Source organism: Pteropus vampyrus, unplaced genomic scaffold (assembly GCF_000151845.1).
Source record: "Pteropus vampyrus isolate Shadow unplaced genomic scaffold, Pvam_2.0 Scaffold984, whole genome shotgun sequence".
Lineage (NCBI taxonomy): Eukaryota > Metazoa > Chordata > Mammalia > Chiroptera > Pteropodidae > Pteropus > Pteropus vampyrus.
This window is the reverse complement of record NW_011889765.1, coordinates 58,207-82,028: the sequence shown is the minus strand read 5'-3', so window position 1 is coordinate 82,028 and position 23,822 is coordinate 58,207. Positions and strand designations below refer to the sequence as shown.

The window sequence follows — 23,822 nt, the reverse complement described above, 5'->3', positions numbered from 1 at the left end:
ATTATTTCAAAATAAAAATTTTAATTGGAAAAAGAAACTAAATGATCTCGCCCTATGTGAGACCATTGCTCATCACTAGAGGCTTCTAGGATCTCTCAGTGAAGAGACATGGGAAATACATGCACATGCACACGTGTGCACGCGTACACACACACACACACACACACAGAGTTCTCTTTGTCTTATCTAAAATCATGAGAACCTCTTTCTTGATTCCTCCAATTCCAATTCAACACTGCAGTGGTCTATTCTTGTGCTCCTTCATCCATATTTGTAACTTCCTTCTTGTATTTATAACTCCTTTAGTAAGTAAACTGGCTCCCATTATTCCTAATACATTTATTTGTTTCTTCAAGCTTAGATTACACAAAAGGGATTTTCAGAATTATTAATCTATATCACTGTAAAAGCAAATCTGTTTACTAGAGTTCAATTTTGTTTACAGGTATTTTAAAGGTAAAATTTACACATAGTAAAATTCGCAAAATTCATAGCACACCATACTACTATCAAGACGAAGAATTTTACATCACCCCCAGAAAGTTCCCTCTTACCCAGTCAATCCCCTCGCCAATAGAGAAATCCCTGTTCTGATTTTTTTAGGCATGTGGATATCTAATTGTTTTAATATCATTTGTTGAAAATATCCATTCTGCACTGCCTTTGCATCTTTTTCAAAAAATCAATTGACCATATATTTGTGGATCTACTTCTATTTTCTTTCATTTATATATTTGGCTGTCTTATTTTTCCAGTTTTATTGATATATAATTTACACACACCACTGTTTAAGTTTGAGGTGTACAGCATAATGACTTGACTTACGTGTATTGTGAAATGATTACAATAAGTTTAGTTAACATTCATTATCTCACAGATATACCAAAAAAAGGCATTTTTCTTTGTAATGAGAACTTAGAATCTACTCTCTCAACAACTTTCAAATATACTATACAGCAGTGTTAACTATAGTCACCATGCTGTATATTATATGCCTAGTCATTATTTATAACTGGAAGGCTGTGCCTTTTGACCATCTTAATCTAATGCTCCCATCTCCCTTTTTGGCTGTCTTGACATCAATATCACAATGTCTTGATTATTATAACTTTACAGTAAGTCTTGAAGTCAGGAAATGCAAGTCCTCTAAATTTGTTCTTGCTTTTCAAAATTGTTTTGGTCCTTTGCATTTTCATATGAATGTTAGAATCTGCTTATCAATGATACAAAAACAAAAACAAAAATAAAACCAAACTAACAAAAACAACCCCCAAACCTACTGGGGTTGTTGAATCTATAGATCAATCTTAGGAGAATTGACATCTTAATTTTGAGCCTTCTGATCCATGAACATGGTCTATTTCTCCATTCGTTTATATATTTAATCTCTCTCAGTAAAGTTTTATACTCAATGTCCAGGTCTTGCACATGTACTTTTATATTTCTGATGCTAATTATGAATGGTATTTTAAAATTTCAACTTCCTATTGGTTATTGCAAGTATATAGAAATACAACTAAGTGTAATATTTTGATCTTATGTCCCGCAATCTTGCTAAACTCACTTATTATTTCTAAGAGCTTTTTTGTAGATTCTTCATGATTTTCTACAGATGATCATTTCATCTCCCAATAAAGACAACTTTATTTCTTCCTTTTCAATCTGTATGCCTTTTATTTCTTTCTTACTTTATTGCACTGGCTAGAACCTCCAGTACAATGTCGAAATGAAGTGATCTTAGGGAGAAAGGCATTCAAGTCTTTCACCATTAAGTTTTATGCAACGTAGTTTTGTTTTTGGTGAATACTCTTTATCATGTTGAGGAGATATTACCTTTTATTTCTAGTTTTATGAGAGTTTTTTTTTTAAATTAGAGATAGATGGTGATAGATTTTGTCAAATACCTTTTCTGCATCTGTTGAGATGATCATATGGTTTTTCTTGCATTTCTGGAGTAAGTTTAACTATGTCTTAATGTATTATATTTTGTATATATAGTTGGATTAGATTTAATAAAATATTAAGAACTTTTGCATCTTTGTTCATGAAGAGTAGTTGTGTATAGTTTCCTTATAAAAAAAATTCTATAGTTTAGTATCAGAGTAATGCTGGTCTCATAGAATGAGTTAGGAAGTATCCCCTCCTCTTGAATCTTCTGAGAGTTTGTGTAGAATTGATAGTATTTTTTTTTCTTAAATATTTGGTGGAATTCCCCCACGGAAGCCATCTGGGGCTGGAATTTCCTTTGTGAGAAGATGTTTTATCACAAATTCAATTCCTTTAATGGATACAAGGTTATTCAAGTTATCTATTTCTTTCAAAGTGGGTATTGGTATTTTGTGTCTTTCAGGGAATTTGTTGCCAGAATTATTGTCATAAAAATATTCATAATATTCCCCTATTATTTTTTTTTAAAATTTGTGGTAAAATATGCATAAAATAAACTAATAATTTTTAAGTATACAATTCAGTAGCACTAAATACATTCACAATGTTGTGTAACAATCAGCAATGTATTTCCAAAACTTTTACATCATCCCAAACAGAAACTCTGTACCTCCCCATTCTTTTCCATCCCACAACATCTGGTAACCTCTATTCTACTTTCTTTCTCTGGGAATTTGCCTGTTCTGGATACCTCATAGAAGTAGAATCACACAATATTCGTCTTTTTGTGTCTGGCTTACCTTACTTAGCAGAGTGTCTTCAAGGTTCATCCATGTGTCAGAATTCCTTTTTATGGATGAATAATATTCCATTATATTTATATACCATATTATGTTTATACATTCATCTGTTGATGGACAGATGTTTACACCTTTTAGCTATAGTGAATAATTCTGTTATGGACATTGGTGTACTACTATCCCCTATTATCCTTTTAATAGCTGTAGAACCTGTGATGATGGCACCTCTCACAGTCCTGATAATGGTCATCTGTGTCTTCTCTCTTTTTTCCTGGTCGGTCCAGCTAGAACTTTATCAATTTTATTGGTCTTCTCAGTAATATTGGTTTCATTGATTTTCTTTGTTTTTCTGTCTTCTATGCAATTGATTTCTACTCTGATTTTTATTATTTTGTTTCTTTTGCTGATTTTTTCCTTATTTTTCTAGTTCCTTAGGGTGGAAGCTGAGGTAATTGATTTTAGACCCTTCCTCTTTAATATAGGCATTTTTATACTGTAAATTTCCCTCTAAGGATTGCTTTAACTACATCCCACAAATTCTGATATATTATGTTTTCATTTATTCAGTTCATTTTATAATTTCCCTTTTGATTTTCTCTTTGACCCATTGGTTATTGACAAATGTATTATTTAGTTTCCTAATATTTGGGGACTTTTCAGATCTACTTCTATTACTGATTTCTGATTTAAATCCATTTTGGTTGGAGAACATAGTATGACTTGAATCCTTTTAAACTTCTTGAGACTTGTTTTATGACCCAGAAAATAATCTATCTTAATAAATATTCTAGATACATCTGAAAAAAATGTGTATTCTGCATTTTCTGGGTGGAGTCTTATTAAAATGTCAATCAAATCCAACTCATTGATAGTTGTGGTCAAGTCTCCTACATCCTTACTAATTTTCTGTTTACTTTATTTTCTGTCCAATGTATCAATTATTGAGAAAAGAGTGCTGAAATTTCTGACTTTATTCATGAATTTGTCTATTGTTTCTTAGAATTATATCAGTTTTTGCTTCGTTTATTTTGAAACTCTATTATTAGATTATTAATATAGTTGAATTTAAATCTTTGTTTTCTATTGTGCTATCTGTTCTTTGTTTCCCCTTTCTCTCCCCTTTTTTCCCCTTCTTTTGGATTTATTAAGTATTTTTTAATGATATTATTTTATCTCCTTTGTTGATTTATTATTCGTAATTCTTTGTTGTCTTACTTTAGTAGTTGTTTCAGGGTTTAACTTATTTTCAACTTATTATTAATTTTTAACTTATTATAGTCTACCATCCAATGATAGTTCACTATTTCATATATAGTATAAGAAACTAAATATATTTCCATTTCTCCTTTCCCAACATTTGTGTTATTGGTGGCCATATATTTTATTTCCATATGTGTCATGAACTTCACAATATGGTGTTCTCGTTCTCTCTGTGGACAGTATGTTGCCCTTTAAAGATATTTAAATAATAACAAAAAACTCTTTACGTTGACCCATGTAGTTACTAATTCTTGTGCTCATCATTCCTTTGTGTAGATCTAGGTTTCCATCTGGTATCATTTGACTTCTGCCTGAAGACTTCCTTTAACATTTCTTGTACTGTGGGTCTGCTGGTAATGAATTCCTTCAAATTTTTCTTTTTTCTTCCATATTTAGGTAGCTTTATTTCTAACTCTTTATCAGTAGAATTATATGATAAAATCTTAAATTTTTGTTCTAAGTTTTATTTTTTCTTTTTTTAACATCTTTATCGAGATGTAAGTCACTCCCCATTCAATTCACCTAAAGTATATGATTCAATTTTTTAAAGTATATTCACTCAGTTATGCAACTATCACCACAATTTTAGGACACTTTTATCACCCCCAAAAGGAACTTTGTACCCATTAGCAGTCACTCTCTACTCCCCTCCAATTCCTGGTAACCACTAATCTACTTTCTATTTTTTTAGATTTGCCTATTCTGGACATATCATATAAATGGAATCACACAACATGTGGTCTTTTGTGATTAACTTTATTCATTTGGCATAATGTTTTCAAGGTTCCTCTATGTCATAGAATGTATCAGTACTTCATTCTTTTTTATTGCTGAATAATATTCCTTTGTATAGATATACCGCATTTTATTTATTCACTCATCAGTTGATGGACATTTAGATTGTTTCTACTTTTTGGCTATTATAAATAATCACTTTTAAAGTCTTTTTCCTCTATATGTTTCATTTTGGGTATTTTCTATCATATCTTCAAATTTATTAATCTCTTCTTTGGAATGTCTAATCTGCCATTAATATGATCCAGTGTACTTTTAAAATCAAACATTGTTGTTTTCACTTCTAGAAGTTCAATTCAGGTCTTTTATATATGTTCCCTATTTCTCCTTAACATGTCCAGTCTTTCCTCTAACTTCTTGAATGCATGGAATTCTGTCACAATAACGTTTTAACGTCCTTGTCTATGAATTGTCTCATCAGTGTCATTTCTGGGTCTATTTCTATTAATTGAGTTTCCTCTTCATTGTGGGTTGCATTTTCCTGATTCTTTGCACACCTATTAATTTTTTATTGAATGCCAGACATTATGACTATTACTTTATTGGGTACTGGATATTTCTATATTCCTCTAACTATTCTTGAACTTTGTATTGGGATGCAATTAAGTACTTGGAAACACTGTTACTTTCAAGGACTACTATTAAGCTTTGCTAGGTAAGACCAGAGCATTGTTGAATCTAGGGTTAATTTTCCCCACTATTAAGGCAAGACCCTTCTTAGTACTGTACCCAATGATCCGTGAATTATGAGGTTTTCCTCTCCAGTTTTTGAAAAAGGCATTATTTCCTGCCCTATGTGAATTCCAGGTATTGTTCTCTTTAATCATTTTGTGTATTTTCCTCTGGTCTTGGGTAGCTTTCTCACAAGCCTGTGCTGATTAGCACTCAACTGAATACCAATGGAAACTCTCTGAAGATCTCTGGAGTTATCTCTCTGTGGATCCCTCTACATTCTGATACTCTCTCTGCCCTGCTAACTCTAATTGCCTTGGCTTTCATCAGACTCTTAGCTCTGTCTCGACAAAGGCAGACTTCTAGGTTTTTCCTGAGTGGGCCCTGTCTCCAGGCAGTGAGCTAACCTTGTTTATTTCCCATCTCTCAGGGACCACTTTCCTTCATTGCTTGATGTCCAGTATCTTGATATTTGTTGTTTCCTATATTTTGTCTAGATTTTTATGTTTCAGGCAAGAAGCTAAGTTTGGTCCCCATAGAATATATCTGGGTTGGAAGTGGAAATCTTATTCTCTTGCTAATCTTGTAATTCTATCCACAACTAACCCAGGGCTGTTAAAATCTCTGATGATTCTGAATTTGCATATTTTCCCTTTTATTTCTGTTGGATTTGTGTCATGTATTTTGAAATTCTGTTAAGTATCTTATACATTTTTGATGGTATGTCTTCCTGATAAATTCACCCTTATATCATTGTGGAATGTCTCTATCTCTGGTAATACTGTCTTAAAGTGTATTTAGTTTTTGTTAATATAGCCATTTCAGCTTTCTTAAGTTTAATGTTTACACAGTATAAATTTTTCTACTTTAACTTTCAAACTATCTGTCTTTTTACCTAATGTGTTTCTCCTGTAGACAGCATATAGTTGGGTCTAGTGCTATGCCAAGCCATACCTTGTTTTATTACATTATGCATTTTTGTGTTTTTGCTTTAGAAATTGAAAGCAAGACCCTCCACCAGCAAAAAGATTATGACTCAGTTTATTGCAGTGGTCTGGAACCAACCCTCTAATATTTCTAAGGTATGCCTGTAGTTAATATTTTGGAGGCAATACGTTAAGGCTGTGTAACTACCATGTTCACCTTAAAGTTTTGCCCATTAATTTTAGCATTTAGTAGGTCAGGTCTACAGCAACTGTCACTGTGGTATTCTAATGGTAATTTTCTATTTCCCTCATTCCTTCTATATTTATTATTTGGAATTCTATTATTTGGAAGTCGTCCCATCTCCAGCATTTATTCATTCAATTATATCACTTATTTATCATGGAATCATGGATTTCTTTTGGACTATAACCCAATACTATCATTTTGTTGTTGCTCAAAATGTTCCAGCTTTGGCCATTGGGAGCTCTTTCAAGATGGCTCCTATATCCTTATGACATTCCTACACACACACACACTTGGTTCTTCCTTTTTGGCGCTACACAACACTTCAAGGCTCATCTTGCATTTCCGTACCCTGGTCTTAAAGTCAGTCATTTCTACAAGGAGCCCTGGTTCCTTTTACTTAAGAATAGCATTTAGAAATCAAGATCTGAATACTAGATATGTTTGTTGCTTCTGGAATAGCACGATGTCTAGGCCTTCTCAGTGGACAGACTGAGAAATTGTCACAGACCAAGATATGACAGCTAAATGTAATGTGGTATCTGTGGTAGGAAGGTTCTAAGATGGCCTCTCGGTGGTCCCTGCCTACTAATATTCATGATCTTCTGTAATCCCTTCTCCTTGATTCCAACCAACAGAATGCCTAGACATTGAAAGGATGCCACTTTCATGAGTAGATTACAAGAGATTCTCATTTCCATTTTGCTAGCTCTCACTCGCTGGCTTTGATGAAGCAAACTACCATGAGCTGCCTCGTAGAAGGAAAGGCATATGTGTCAATGACTGAGGGTACCTCAGGCTGACAGCCAACAAGGAACTGAGGCCCACAGTTCAACAGACTGCAGAGAACTGAATTTTGCTCCCCGCCCAAAGTGGGAGTTCAGAGCTGATTCCTTTCAGATGAGTCTTCAATCCCACAAAACATCTTCGATTGCACCCTGGTGAGAGCCACTAGAGCAGAGGACCCAGCTAAGCCAGCTTGGGTTCCTGACCCACAAAAACTGGGAGATAATGAATGCATTTTTTTTTTTAGTCACTAAGATTGTGGTAATTTGTTATACAGAAAGAGATCACAAATATGGTATCCTTATTTGGATCCTAGAACAGAAAAGATATTCACGGAAAAACCAGTGAAATCCAAAATAAGTCTTAAGTTGAGTTCCTACTACTGTGCCAATATTATTTCCTTTGCATTGATAAATGTGCCATGGTTATATAGCATGGTAATATTAGGGGGAACTGGGTGAGGGGATGGAAACTCCTAATGTCTTTGCAATTCTTCTGTAAATCTAATATTATTTCAAAATACAAACTTGAAAAACACTTCTGGGTATTACATGTTATCTTTATAAAGAGGATATAGCAAATTTGAGGAGAAAAAATAAAGGTATCAGGGAGCCACAAGTCTGGGGGTAGAGATTCAACAACCAGGCCTTAGGGGGTGTCACAGTGTGATGATAGGCTAGAAAGAAGTAGCAAGTGTGGTGCTCACTCTGCTGGGGCAGACACAGGGCCAGGCCTGATGCCTGTCCTGGGAGTCAAGAATCTGGTTGAGGAATTCTAGGAATATTTTTTCCCCAGCTTTCAAGATACTTGTGTCTGTTCACCTCTATAAAATTCCTCCAAAATGTCAATATCTGTTCTGAAAGGAAGTTGCTTACCTGTTCCTGATCTTTATGGTTTCTGTCTTTGCCCTTTCTTCTGGAATGCCTCTAATGTCTGCCAGCAGATACATTCACACACTTTCTTATCAGTTTCAAAAGAGAACTTGCAAGAAAATCTTTGACCCCTTTGCCCTCAGTGACTCTTCAAACCAGAGCCCTCACTCACCTAACTTTACCATTTAGCTCTTCATCCATTTACCAGTTGTTTATCTTCATATAGTTAAATTCTATTCCTGGGTTTCTTCAAACATAAACTGGGAATAAAAATCAGCATATTCTTGATGAATATTCCTTAGAATGATAAATTAGGTAAAATACTTGCAATTATTAGGAGAGTGCCTGGCAGGTAGTTAAGGACCGGTTGCTTTTGGTTGTTTTCCTCCAGCCCCTATTTCTAGCTAAATTCTTTTATCCATCTCTTACATCTGTTTCTTCCAAGAACCTTCCTTCCTCTTGGCCTGCATGAGCCATGCTCATTGCATAGTCAAAAGGACAGGAGACTCTTTGCCAAAGTTAAAAGCGCATCAAACACGCCTAGCATTTATTATTTTAATCACAAACCTACAGACCCCTCAGTACACTCTCCTTGGGACTTGGGCCCAACAATCGAGTTGACAGCCTTGGGTGTATGTATGTGGTAAGAGGGGTGGGGATGGGTGAGGAGTGTCTGTTGATAACTCTGAAATGAGGAAGATTCCTCCAAATGGAGAGCTGGGTAGAAGTCAGTGGCTGTGGGTGACCTAGCTTCTGAGTAAGGGGTCAGTAAAAAATCGGATAAACAAAAGAAGGATACATGCTTTTGTAATCCTTCCTCCAAGCCTCTGCCTTGGTGGGAAATCTTCCACTTTTTCCTGGGCTGGGGAAATCCCCAGAAGGGTCCCTTCCTTCATCGTGTTCTTCTACATGTTAAAAAAAAAAGGAATGGGGTGCTGGTACCTGGACTCAGTAACCCCTACTCCCCATCGCCTCCCCAAACTGCCCTTCAAGGAAGGAGTCAGGACTCTCCCCAAAGGTAGGGGTCTCTCACTCCTGATCTAGGTCTGTAATGTCAATCCACAAGATTTCAAGATCTGCCCCCACCTCTAAGGGCAAGGTCAGCTCAGAGCCCTCCTAGGTTGTCACCTTGGTCTCAGGTTAAGGCAGGGAGCTTAAGTAACACTCCTCCCTGTAGTGGAATGCTTGGATGGGATGTTGCTAAGGGATAAGGGCTGTGATCGCCACATGGTGGCCTGATCTTACAGACTCCTTCATGCCTGAAATACCCCTACTGGGCTATTCCTAGAAGGGAGGGGCGGGGCCTGGCTCCTTTTATTGCTGGAAGACTGAATTTCCAGGTGAAGGGTCTGGCTCTCATCCTCACTTACGTTCCTGGCCTGGGCAGGCCAGGGAATGGGTCATGGGGAAGGGGCAGGGCTTCAAACCCCAAGGTGGGAATCCCATAATTCCGATTCCTCTTCCTTGCCAGGATGGACTAGACTGACCATTCTAAGATAGGGGATGGAGCAGTATCCTGACACCTCCTTATCCCAGGAGACATGGCAACGATAGTCATCAGGGGACAGGGATGGATCTCATCCTGTTTCCTTCCCTCACCTGGGCAAGGGCAGGTACCATGGGGCAAGGGTGAGGCTGTGATCTCCTGGAGACAAGACCCTGATCTTCTTGCAGCTGGCTGGGCCTGTAGGGAAGGGTGGGGTGTCACCTGACTCCTTCTCCTTGACTGGTAGGGTTGGGGCCTCATCTCATCTCTTTCCCCAGAAGACCTAGGCAGGACAACCTCATGGGAGAGTGAGGGAAAAGGCAGGGCCTCATCCTGACTTATCCTCCTTTCCTGAGTGGGGAAATCCCAGGGGAGGGGTGAGGCCTGATCAGGACTCTTCCTCCATGCTGAAGCTGCTGCGGCGGCTGCTGGCCTTAGAGACAGCGGGGGACACAGAAGAGAGCAGGGGGTCAGAGGCAGCCCGCAGTGGGGACAGGGTGCCCCCTGACAGTCCTCCCACCACTCCCTCCTCCTCCTCCATCAGAATGTCCGTTAGCCCCAGGTGGAAGGGGTCCCCCAGATCCCCCAGGTGGTCGCTGGGAAAGTGCAGGTCCAGAAGGGCATCCGAGGGTGGCACTGGGGGCTGCTGATGGGGAGCGCCCTGAGCAGGTCCCTCTCCTGCATGAAATGTTGCTGTGCCTGGCCTGCCCTCCTCCTCAACGTCCAGCTGCTCTGGCTTGAGGCTGTCAGAGGCCGAAGTTGTGGCCAGGGAAAGCAGCCCTGGGGTGGGAGGGACAGGCAGACCATGGATCTGGGCCTGCAGTTCAAGCTCCTGCAAAAAGTAGGGGATAGGTATGGGGTAAGATGGAGTTCAGAGCCCCTCAGAGGCAGAAGAGTGTAACAGTTAAAAGGACAAGTGGTCTGGGTTTGAATTTAGCCTCTGCCACTCACTAGTTGCATAACTTTAGGCAAGTTACTTAATGTTTCTGAGCCTAAGTCCCAATCGGCAAAATAGGTGTAATAATGGTCCCTGTCTCATAGGATTGTGACGATTAACTTAGTAAATGGAAATAAGGCTCTTGTCACAGTGCATGGCACAAGATAAATGCAATGCACACTAGCCAATATTTATTATTCTTGTTAATGTTATGATTACTACTTATTGCCATCGTCATCATCATGGGAGTCGAGAAGCCCCAGGATCCCCCAAGTATGCCAGGAAGGGAAATCCTGGCCTATTCTTCCCTTGCCTCTGTCTGCAGGAAGCCCCCCACCCTTACCCCTGCCAGACCTGTATTCGGAGCTGCAGGCTGCGGTTGGCTTGCTCCAGGGACCGCTGCCGGCTCTCCAGGTCCTTGGAGCGTTGCTGCTCCTTCTGCAACTTGCGGATGTAATCTACAGAGGCTTTCAGGATAGTGCCCTTGTTCCAGCGCATCTCCCTGTGGGGCCCAAGGGGAAGGAAAGAAGGGAGTTCTGCATATGGAGTCTCTTGGGAGCCAGGGCAGGGTGTGTGTGTGTGTGTGCACCAAGTCGATGGAGTACCTTACCCCATGCGTAGAACTTGAGTGTGGGGGTAATCAAGGGTATGAAATGCTCACACCCTGCCTGGAACCTTCCACCAGTGTCCCAACTCCTATCCCTGAAGCCAGGAAGCCCACTATGACCTGACCCCTTAGTGCTCCTTTCACCTCTGATCCTGATTCGTCTCACTACATCCACATTGGCTTCCCAATGCTCCCAGGACATGAAAAACCATTCCTACCTCAGGGCCTCCAAGACCAGCTATGCCCTCCACCATGAACACTCTTCCCCCAGATACCCATACAGCTCCTGCCTCCCCTCCTTAGGCTGTTTATTCAAATGTTTTTGTCTGTTGGGACCTGTTCTATCTCTACCCTCCTCACCCCAAATTGTAACCCACCCCAGCATTTCCTCATCTTCTTCCCATTCTTTATTCTTCTCCACAACACTCATCATAATCACATGGGGGCTGTCCGTCTGCCCCCACTAAAATAAGTTCCATAAGGTCAGGGGTTTTTGTCTGTTTTGTTCCCTCTGGTCACCTCAGGGCCTAAGCACGATACCTGGCACAAAGCAGAAGCTCAATATGTTTCTTGAATAAATAATGCAAGCATGAAATAGACAGAAAACTAAGTACCTAAGTCCTGCATGGACTAGATGAGGCACATGGACCATAATGTCACCAATCTAAAATTTTAGGTGGGGACACAGCAAGGGGCTGTGACCTTGCTTAGGGTGAGGAAAGCTGAGTGGAAAGGGGCCAGAAGAGCAGAACTGCTGGGTGGTTCCTACCCAGGTTGTCCCCTCCCCCAGGAATGACTTTAGGGGAGTGGGGACCCTGCTCCACCTTCTGCCAGCCTGGGGCTTCCCGGCCCACACTCACGGGTCACTGGACTTGGGGATGAGAGTGCCCAGCTCCTTGATCCTGTCATTAATGTTGAATCGCCTGCGACGTTCAACTTTGGAGGCAGGGGAGAGAAAGAGCGGGAAAGAGTTGTCAATAGGCCAAGGAGGGAAGAGAAACTGGGGTGTTGGGCAGCTGTTGCAGGGAGGGGCCCCTCCAAGGCAGGTTAGGGTATAGAGCAAGGCAGGACTGAACAACATGCTGGCAAAGGCACACACTCTTACTCACTTAGGTTGTGATTGTCTTTCTTCTGCCGTTCCTTCAAAAGGGCCTTGGCCTCTGTCTCTGGAAGAGAGTGGGAGTGGTCAGGGCCTCTGGGAAACTGGAGAGCAGAATTGCTGCTAGGGCAGGCTTTGGCGGGCACAGGCTGGGAAAGTGACTTTTTCAAAAATGCCACTCTTTTTACTATTTTTCAAGAAGCCATGGTGACAGGCCATTTGCTAAAACCAAGATGAGAGACAGTGCGGTGAAAGCGGGACCAATGGGTCATGTGGAAAAAGAGGGCAAAGAGTTCCCATTTCTGTCTGTGTGAACCTCTCACCCCAGAACCAGGCCCACCCCCAGACCTGGTAGACATGAGACTAACCCTGGCCCTTACCAGAGATCTCCCGTTTGATGTTGGGCAGCTCAGCTGGGCAAGAGTTGCTGACAGTGATGGCAGGCGTGGCCACGCCCTGACTATTGTACACATCAAGCAGATTCCCTGACACGGGCAGCTGGGGGCAGACAGGGAAGAGGAATGGTGGTTGGGTGCAGACCCCCGGCTTGGTCCCATCTTGGAACAAGGCTCTTGACCCCTCCACACAACTCCAAAGACAGGCCCCCTAATGCAAGGATTGCCTCAGTACAGGCACCCTTCCTTCTCCTTCAAGGGAATTTCACATGGTAACCCAATAAAGGAGGACAGGATCAAGGGGATCTATCTTGCTTTGCCATGGGACTGGAGCCTTCCTGGCCTATTCATTGCCCCCATAACCTCTAAAATCCCTCGGTGACCTCTGAAGCCTGGGGCTGGCTAAAAAATGCTGCAAAACTACCCTTCTCAGGTCTTTGTCAGTTCCTATGCAACATTTCAGTCTATTGCGTTCCTCTTACCCTCAGCATGACATTCCAATTCAGCATTCTTGGAACACTCCAACCCAATCTTCTCAGACCTTGGGAAATTGTCATGGCAATGTTCCTTCCCAAATCTGACCTCTGGAGAGTTCCAGCTGGATCTCTAGTCTTTTGCGGTGACTGCATCGCAACACCTTACTTACATGGTCTCCAGCTGCCACATACCAGGTTCCTGACTCTAGTATCTTCTTGCACCTTCTGATCTCCCAGAATTTCTTGTCCAACTACACAACTAGCACTGCTTTTATGTCTGCCTAGACTGTTTTCTCTCCTTTACACTCTCCTGGATATACTCCAGGGCAACATACTAATCCATAAGTAATTAGTCCCAATTCCTTGATATGATTTCATCTCTTAAAACCCCCACCAATCTGCTGGATACATTTATTATAAGGTCCCAATCTCTAGCTGTGTCCAAATCAAGAAAAAGTTCTAATAAACCAGTACCATTTTTATGTATGCTTCTATCCTCTTGATAAACTGGAAAGAAGCAAAGCTACAGCCACTTGGTGCATCCTAAAGCAAGTTATGGGACTGTTGGAATGTTCCAGAAGCAGAATGTTACAATTTATTGGTACATCCCTTGCTCTAGAAAGTTTCATCCACTCTCCACAAGACCCCAGCCTCTTGGCACAGTTCACTGTAAGAGACATGGTACTCTGTAATCATTTCAAGGTTCAACCATACTAAGTTTTAAGACTTTTGGTGTGTTCCAATCTCTTGGTAAATTAGAAATGCTACAAGAGTCCCACCTCTTGGTCCCTTCCACAGTGAAGCTTAAGTGCCTTGGTATGCCCTAATATCTCCATGAAGTCCCCACCCTGTATGTATCAAAAACTACAAGGTCCACACCTCCATGCAATCCAACACAAGGACCTAGGGCACTGCTATGCCCCATTCTCATCATACGGCCTCCCTCTCTATCTTAATATAATCCAAGGCGAGGGTCCCTTATACACACAGCCAGCCCAAGTGTAGTCTCAATGATAGAGGGATGTGCTAATTGTCTCAGAGCCTCACCGTGCTGGGGAGCTGTAGCCCCGCAGTGCCTCCAGGCAGATAGCTGAGCATCTCATCATTGTAACTGGACTCCAGGCTGATGATCTCATCAATCACATCATCAATCTGGGGGAACAAGTATGGAAGAGGGTTAGAAGAAGCTGGAGGGAGCAGGAAGAGGAGGGTTGTCTGCAGCCACGTACCTCCTTCTCTGAGCTGGACCCAATGGTGAGTAGTGCCATGGGACTGTTGGGGGCACTGCCTGTGGGGCCAGTAGCATGGGCGGCCTCGGGGGCAGGGAGCGGCTGAGCACTAGCAGCCCCTGGTGGTGGATTGAGGGCCTGGGAAGCCAGCTTGGGTCCAAGTGTGGTGGACAGGTACTGTTTCACCTGCTGCCGGCGCGCCTGCTGCAGGTGGTAGCGTGTTGGGTTCTCCAGATGTGTCTGCACCTGTGGGGTAAGGGGGAGGAAAGACGGGAAGAAGAGGGCTCAGAGAGGTGATTCTGAGTCTCAGCCCCACCTTCAGAATTTATCTGTTCCTAGGCTCAGGCCAGCAAACTGGGCCCAGAATCTGAGAAACCTTCTCCCCCACCCCGCCCTGGCACATACTGGTTAAGTATCCCCCAGGACCCACCTACGGCTGAGAGAATACCTGTTTCTAGAGCCCTCTGTCACAGTCCTCAAGACTTCTCCCTCATCTCTGACATCACCTAATAGACCTAGGAACTACACACTCCAACGGCCAAAGAATTCCTAATACATCACACATACATAGGCTTTTCTAAAGCTACTCCAGACCCCAGGGTCCACTCGGGGCACTCCTTACCCTCCATGGTCCACCAAGACATCCTATGATCCCCCAAGAACCCCTTACAACTCCATGGGAACACCTCAGAAACTATAAACACAACGGGACACTAGCACAACCTACTTTAACAGTACTGTGACCTTTCTTAGAGCCCCAGGACCTCACCCAAAAGCCACCTGAACCAATTCCCAGTCACCAGGACCCCTCTCCTAGGGCTTTTGGACCTTACCTTGAGCACCTCCCTGGGCACCTGAGCAGGGGGAGGACGGCCCAATGTGTGGCCCCCAGCAGAGACACCAACCACAGAGATGGCAGGAGAGGCAGGTGCAGGACTGGGGAAGGGAGAGGCTGCAGCCTGTTCCCGACGCTCACGCCTCTCCTGCTCCTGGGCCTGGGCCCGCATTAGCTGCTGCCGCAGCAAGACCCGTGATGAAGATGATGATGACATGGCAGGGGTCCGGGAGCCCCCTGCAGAAGATGATGCAGACAGGGTAGCTGGGGTGGCTGGTGTGGCCTGCAGTGATATTGGGAGGCTGTGGAATGGGAAATACGGGGCCACAGGTAAGCTAAAAGTCTCAATCCAAATCTAAGGAGTCAAAGTGTGATAGAGTAATCGCAGGAACCAAGCCTGGTAGCAGCCCTTAGGGGTCAGTCTGGTGGGGGAATTTTAGCCCCTCAGTCCTTATGGTGAAGCATGGATTTAGGCTTGTTCATATATTGAGCAGATGCTACCTCTTGGCTCTGGGAGAGGGGCTTTATCCCATTTAAAGGAGAGCAGAAGAAGATGGAATTGAGGCTGTGGCAGTAGATGTAAATACAGAGGGCTCATAAGCTCAATTGGAGCTGCAGATGCTCCCTGAGCTCCTGGGGGTGGGCATCAGGCTACAGGGGCAATCGCAGGCCCTTCTTCCTCCCCTGCCTGGGCCTCTAGTTCCAGGAGCTAGTCAGTCTTGAAAATCTCAGAAATTTCACAATCCTCTCTTCCTGCCCCTCTTCCAGGTCCCCTCCCCTCTCTTAGAGCCCAGGCCCATGACTCAGCACATTTAGACTTCCCAGCTTGGGGAAAAAGAGAGATCAGCAGGGGTTCCTCAAGGACTGGGGGGTGGGGGTGGGGAGAGTTTGTTGCATGGGGGAGGGGGTGAGCAGAGGCTGTGGGTATGACTCCTCCCAGTAGCTAAACTTGAGCTGGCCAAGCCGGATCCCTGGGCACTCTAGGCAGTCAGTATGCCATATTTGTGAATGAATGGGTATGCAGGTGGGTTAGGCAGGGGAGGTCTAGTCCAAGATACCAGCATCCTTGCTTGGCCTGCTACCTGCTTTTCCTGGACACCTTTTCCTGCTTTTCCTTTTTCTGGCCCCTCATTTTACTATCTGGATAATACAGGCTGCTGGAGAGAATAGGCTGGGCTAGCATTGAGGGCCTCTGCCCACTAAGATGGGATAGAGGGGCCTGAAAAATTGAGAAAGGAGTCAGATAGAGCAGACATACCTTGAGCGTAGTGATAAGGGCTGGCTTTTGAGCTCGTAGAAGCTGTCAGGATCAAGGACGTTTTCTAATTCGATGTCAGCAACAATCCCGGATTCCGGAAGCAAAGAGTTTAGGCTGAGGGTGTGGGGGAGGTAGGGGTGGTGGTCAGTTTTTGTATGGAGACCTCACTCCCCGCCCAAGAAAGAGAGAGATGGGGAAGGGGGTGCGGAGATACGGAGGGAAACAGAGTATATCTCTAACATTTGGCCACTCTGCTGGGTACCACCACCATGAATTCCCATTTTCTCCCCTCCTCACACCTCTCTCCCCTCCCCATTCTCTTTTGCTGTGTTACCCCTAGTCCCTTAAGATTCAAAATAACAAGAGTGCCTGAATCTCAACTCCCTGCTCCAACACTCACGTGTAACCACAACCTGGGTTTGAGGAAAATGGAAATGAACTTAGGAATGACGATTCACTTTGCAGGTTTCCTGACTTTGCATAGAGTTATCCCAGCCCCTCACCCCCTACTGTTTTCCTGGCAGCTGAATGTGAGCCCACAGTTTGTCCACACACATGCAGCACGGTAGGGGCATCCCTCAGCATAAAAGCCCATTGTAACACAAACTGAATGCATCACAAAGAGAACCGGGGTCGAGGATTCACTTTACAGAAAGATCCATCACTTTGTAAATGAGTTCCCCCCTCCTCCACTCCAGCCAGAGTTCCTGGGATACCAACACAGATCCGAATACAAAATGAAAATAACCAAACGCTCCCCTCGGCTCAACAATCTGAATTGATAAGAGGGAGAATCTGGGTGGAAGATCCTCTTTATGAGAGCTTTCTTTTCTTGGCTGGATGAGCCTGTCCAGCAATCTTTGCTTTTTAGATAGATCTAAATGCACACACAAACCTCCAATACCAGCACCTACTGATTCACAAAAGAACCTGTGTATACCCTTCCCTTTCATCTATTCCCACCACTGTGATTATCTAGGTTGTTATAAAGGCATTAGAAGATGGTTAATCGATATACGGAAAGGATCCTGCTCAGCCCTCCATGCTGGGTGCAAGATCCTAGTGTGTAAGGAAAATCAACATGCACAGGAATGGATATGCATCCGTGAATTTAGTCAAAGATTTAGAATCCTGAGAGATTGTGGGTGACTTCACTTGAGAAAAATTCTCTCCCCTCCACCAGGATCTGTCTTTCTTCCTTTCCTTACCCTCGGACAGGGCCCTAAAACCACCCAGGAAGTCGAGAAGAGGAAGCTCGAAGAGCCACTGAGCTCAGCACAAATCTCAGGCAAAAAGGCAAAGCCTCCTACCATCTCGCACACCCATTGCACAGAAATTTTAGAGAAGGGGACTGAGGCTTCCAAGGTCGCTGATGGAAGTGAGGATAAGAAGCCAAACAGGACCCACTCAGGCAGGGATGGTGCAATTAGTGCTCATTCCAGCTCTAGAGACAGATTCAAGATTATTTCCAGGGTCTGAGAGACAGACTGGGAGGGTGAGGTAAAAAAGAACATGTGTGTGTATGGGGTAAGCAGGGCTTGGCCTGCTGAGAGGTTAGGGCAGGTGGCTGCAGGAATGAGACCCTTCTCTGAGTTCCCAAATAAGGTCTAAGGCCTTCTCTGAGCTAACAGGTAGCACCATCTCCATCACTTCTGTCTGCCTGTCTCCCATTCAAGCCCCTACGAGGGTGTAGGAAAAGGGCTTTTCCACTATCCCTGGGATCTGACCCAGCTGAGTGGGTGGGCAGAGGTGAAGAGATTATTCTGGTCAAGTCTTGATGAATGTTGCTTCTCTTGTTCACTCACGCTCACAAGGCTGGTCCCACGCAGCATATCTGAGATGCCCCCAAATCTCAAAAGATTCATATTATCCCCAAACACAGCCTCCAGCAACCAGCCATTGGGAATCACCAAGCTCCCAAGACGGCATCTCTGTCCCCTAGGGCCCCTTCCTTGACACTGAGAGAAAAAGCCCCTTAAAATCAGTGCCTCGCCTACAGAGTGTCCCTCAAATTCATCCCCTTGATGCGTGACTCTTCAAGGACCCCAAATCAGCCTCTAATCAGAGTCTCAGTTCCCCAAGTTCAGCTATCCTAAACCAGTTTCTGGATACAACAGAATATGTCCCTGTAAACCCAGTCAAGCCCCCGCCCCCAAATCTGAACCAGGCCTTCTTTAATGCACTTCCACGACTCCTTTAAGCCTCAGTCCAGGCAGGCCACCGCCGGATTCCTTAGGTGTCCCCCCAAGACGGGCACTCTGACGTCCTCCAAGCCTAGGCCGAGGGCCTCCAATCCCAGTCCAGGGCCCCAGCTGCCCCCAGATCAGGCTATCGGGAACCCCGGTCAGCACTACCGGCCCCAGGCGGCCCCGCACCTGAGCAGTTGGGCCGAGTCGGCCGGCCTCCGTTCCTCCAACACCACGAACACGGCTCGAGGGCCCTCTGCGCTGGCCTCTACGCCGTCCCGAGATGGCTCGGCTGCATGAGACATGACGCCCGGCCCCGGGCGAGCCCTGCCAGGCCGGTCGGGCTTCGGCCCGGTCCCCCTAACAAAATAAGAGTCCCCGCCCCTGCTTACCACTGCCTCCCCCGCTAAGCCATGGAGTGAGCTCTGCGCGGGCGGGAGGCGTCGAAGAGATGGGATGGGCTGTGAGTCATCCCCCGCCCTGAACAGACCAACACCCCCCAAACCTAACCCCGGACGACCGCCCTCCTACTCCTCGTCCTCTTCCCCCTCCTCCCTGGGCTAGGGAAACTCCACAGGAAGTGACCGCACCGAGGATGGACGGCTTGCCGAGCTCCGCCTTCTGAGTGAGGCGGCCAACAGTCGAAGGCTGGTTCGAGGGCCCGCCCTAAGCTACGCCTCCGACGAGAAGGGAAAACTATATTGGCCAGCTCTCTTTCCAAGAAGGGGGAGCCTAGGCCATGCCCTCAGAGGCAGAGACAAATCAGCGAGAGGTAATTTGTTAAGCCTCTCCTCCTCTTAAATTATTCCACCCCCTGCAAAATATTAAGCCCCTCCTTGGGTCCTCTGCGCCTGCGTACCGATGGCCAGTCGGCGCTCAGAGAATCTTCAAGCTACGCTTCTAGCTGCGGAATCGCGCCCCCTCTTGGCCAATTTTCGTAATATCTGCTTTGTAGACCACGCTCCTCAATCTACCCAAAGCCACAGCTAGGAGGCCTCGGCAGCTACATTCCTTGGAGGTGCGCACCATAAACCCCGCCCTTTCGGTGCCCACAGTCCAGTCGCTCAGCTGGTCTTCTTCAGAGCGCTCCGTCTTCTAGACTCTGTGTCTTCTAGATAGGCCATTGTACTAGGTCGTTGTGCTACACAGTAGGTGCTTAATAAATCGTTGACAGATGGATGAATTAGTGGAAGGAAGGAAATTAGATCTAGTCCTTTCAGTGAATGACTTCTGGAATCATAAAGACCAGAGTTTGGAAATGGGCAAGGGACTTCCCCTCTTTGAGCTTCAGCTTTCCTGACCTGTTAAATGGGGGTTATAGTACCTGTCTGGCGAGATTGTTATAAGGATTAGAGATAATTTATGAAAAGTACTAGTAGGTTGTTTGGCATACAATAAGCTCTCCAAAAATAAATTGATTTATTCATTTGTGCACTGATTCAACTAACATTTATTGAGTTCTTCTGTATGCCAGATATATGCAAGCCGGCTTGCACACAGCAAGGGGATCCCACCCATACCTTTGGGTGCACAGTCAGCTAACAAAACACCCGGACCTACAATCTTCTCTTCTTCCTTACATCCTAAGACCCTGCCCATCAGTTGACCCCTGGGAACTTCACTGAGCTCCTATTTGTCTTGCACCTCCCTGTATTGGCACCTTTATTTCCCAAGTTGGTTTGGTAAACATGCACATCCTCACATGTTCACAGGCACAACCATTATCCACATAATAAAGATGAAAATTCTTCTGCAGATTAGTCTTTGAAAACTCAATACATTACCAATAAAAATTCCAAAATGGAATTTGTAGACCTGATGTTAAAATTCCTATGGTGACTTAAATATGAAAGAATACCTAATTTTATAAAAGAAGAAGAAAAATGAAGACATTGTCTTGTTAGATTCAAAATATATGACAAAGCTCTAATAATTAAAACATTGTGATATGGGAGTAGGAATAGAAAACTAGATAAATGATACAGAAATAAAAGAATCTAAAAATCTAAATGATAAAAATTATATTTCAAATCACTGGGAGAGAGATGGACTATTTACTAAAATGGTTTGAGGAGAACTAACTATCGTTTCGAGGGAGGGATTAGATTCCTAATTTACACAATTCAGAAAAAATTATTTCCAAATTGGCTTAAGACCCAAACAAATATCAGAACAAAATATTTTTAAAAATCATAACAAATATCAGAACAAAATATTTTTGGAGAATACGTTTAAGACTTTGGCAAAAGAGAAGGCCTTCTTAAACAAGAAACAAAAAGCAATACAAAGAAAAGTAAAAATAAGCAACATTTATTGGTCATTCTTGGCACTTTATCTGCCTTAATCCTCACAACAGACTTCTGAGGAGGGTTCCATTTATTATCCCAACCTATAGATCTGGAAACCAAGGTACAGCAAGGTTATCACTTGCCCTAGATCACCCCAGTTTATAAAACCTGGAATTCGAGCCCAGGTACTATACCACTATGCTTTACCATCTCTCCAGTTGCACCACACCAAAATAATAAATGATAATCTGATAAAAGATGCTACAAAGTTAAAAGACTTGTGACAGAGTGAAAGAAAAAAAAATTATAGCATTAGATCCACAGGTTAATTATCAGTCACCCCAATCCTACAAATACCAGCTTCATACACACATCCCAAATATCTCCATAAATGCTTCCCCATCACATCCCCTGCACAATAAAGCTATCCCTCTTCTCTCTCAGTTTCTCTCTCTTAATCTCTTGCTCACAATTTCACAACTTTTTCAACACTGTTCCCTTTCTCTCTCTCTCTCACTCCCTCCCTCCCTCCCTCCCTCCCTCTTTATGCAGCTGAGGTTTCATTGAGAGATAACTTCAAGGTGAGGTGAATGGGAGATATGAAGGGAGGAAAGAGGGCAGTTAGATGGTTAAGTTGGAGATGTTTAGGGATGGATGAGAATGGTGATTGAGCGTAGCTTTGGGTGAGTTTAGAGTCTACTACAGTACAGTTTGCATACAACTAAATGATCATGTGAAGGTCTTCAGGAGGAATGGGGCTGCTAGAGGACAATTTAAGAGTACAGACAGGAGCTATTGGAGGGTAAATTGGAAATAGAGTTGGGGATTGGAAGATGGTTTGGGGTGCAGTTGGAGGGACTATGGGAAGATAGTGAGTGTTTAGAGACTGTTTTGTATTCTGTAAGGCAGTTTAAGGAATAGTTAACTGTCATAGGGTTGTGTGGTAGGCTGACTAATGGTCCCTCAAAAGATGTCCATGTCCAAATTCCTGTAACTCTTACCTTATATGCAAAAAAATAAAAAAGATTGCAGATGTGATTAAATTAAGGATTTTGAGATGGGGGAGATTATCCTGGATTATCTGAATGGACCCTAAGTATAATCACAAGTTACTTACAAAAGGAAGGCGGAGGCAGATATCACAGACAAAAGAGGAGAAGGCAATTTGATCATAGAGGCAGAGATTGTAGTGATGTGGTCATAAGCCAAAGAATGCAAGCAGCCACCAGAAGCTGGAAGAGACGATAAACGGATTCTCCCCAAGAGTCTCCAGGAAGAGTATGGCCCTACTGACACCTTGATTTTGGCCCAGTGAAACTGATTTGGGATTTTTGGCCTCTAGAATTGAGATAGAATAGATTCCTTATATTTCACTTGATCTTAGCCAAAAGGCCAAGAAGCAATTAGATTTCTTATATTTTAAGCTACCAAATTTGTGGCAATTAGTTACAGCAGCCACAGGAAACCAATATGGATTTTGATAACTGGATGTGAGATGCTTCTGTGTCTTAGTTTGCTCAGGCTTCCATAACAGAATACCACAGACTGGGTGTATTAAATAACAGAAGTTTATTTTCTCAAGTTTTAGAGGCTAGAAGTCCAAGATCAAGAAGCTATCTGAGTTGATTTCTGATGAGGGTTGTCTTCCTGACTTGCAAATAGCTGCTCTTGCTGGGTCCTCACATGGCCTTTCCTTTGTGCGCATGCACTCCTAGTGTCTCTTTTCTTATAAGGACACCAGTTCTCCTGGATTAGGGCCCCACCCTTATGACCTTATTTAAGCTTAATCACCTCCTTAAAGGCCCTATTTCCAAATACAGTCATATTGGGGGTTAGATTCAGCATAAGGGTTTTTTTTTGAGGGGGGTCACAATTCAGTTCATAACATGTTGTAACAAATACCTAAAAATGTTGAAGTAGCTTTGGAATTGGATAATGGGTAGAGGCTGAAAGAATTTTGAGTCACATGACAGAAAAAGCCCAGATTGCCTTGAACAGACTGTTGGTATAAATATGAATTTTGAAAGCACTGCTGGTAAAGTCTCAGAAGGAAGGGAGGAGCAGAGTAGAGAAATACTACACTGTCTTAGAAAATATATGTATCATCAGAAATAGAATGTTGATAGAAATATGAATGTTAAAGGTGTTGCTGGTGAGGGCTCAGAAGGAAATAAGAAACATGTTATTGGAAACTGTAGCAAAGAAGATCCTTATTATAGAGAGGCAGAAAACTTAGCTGAATTATGTCCTACTATTGTGTGGAAAGCAGAGCCTGTAAGTGATGGACTTAGATATGTAGCTGAGGAGACTTCCAAGGGAAGTGTTGAAGGTACTGCCTTGTTTCTTCTTGCTGCTTATTGTAAGATGTCAAAGGAAAGATAAACTGAGAGAAGAACTGTTAAGCAAAATGGATCCAGGATTTGATGATTTGAAAAATTCTCAGGCTGTCCAGATGGCAAAAGACACAAAATTTAGGAGATTTGCTGTCAGGAAAATATGCTCTGGAGAGAAAGGCAACAGTGTGGTTGGATCACTTCTTGCTAGTACTAAAGAGATTAGGTGTGTGACTCATGGACCTTCTCAACCATCTCAGCAAAAGTCGGGAATAGAAATGAAATTATCCATAAAAGATTTGTGGAGGATTCTCTTGTCTAATGGTATGAATTCCCGTGATTTCCATGGGAGACCTACAAAGTTTTTGAGAATGTTATACTGCCAGAAATACTATTTGATTGGCTTAAAAGAAACAGAGACAGGATGAAACGAAGAAAGGATGTTGGACTT

General features: G+C 43.3%; 1 protein-coding gene across 2 annotated transcripts; it reads right to left on the bottom strand.

Annotated features, from left to right (window-relative positions):
• Window positions 1–7,911: 7,911 nt before the first annotated feature.
• TFE3 (transcription factor binding to IGHM enhancer 3) lies at window positions 7,912–19,325 on the bottom strand. 2 transcript variants are annotated; one of them, XM_011386204.2, is made up of 10 exons: window positions 18,940–19,325; window positions 16,565–16,678; window positions 15,305–15,608; window positions 14,472–14,717; window positions 14,290–14,394; window positions 12,752–12,869; window positions 12,382–12,438; window positions 12,133–12,208; window positions 11,020–11,167; window positions 7,912–10,560 (listed from the first exon to the last, which is right to left on the bottom strand). In XM_011386204.2, the coding sequence occupies exons 1-10, from the start codon at window positions 19,053–19,055 to the stop codon at window positions 10,117–10,119; spliced, it is 1,728 nt and encodes a 575-aa protein (XP_011384506.1). In that variant the 5' UTR covers window positions 19,056–19,325; the 3' UTR covers window positions 7,912–10,116. The 2 variants fall into 2 exon arrangements, with proteins under 2 accessions (XP_011384506.1, XP_011384507.1); XM_011386205.2 differs by having other exon boundaries at window positions 15,305–15,543.
• Window positions 19,326–23,822: the final 4,497 nt, after the last annotated feature.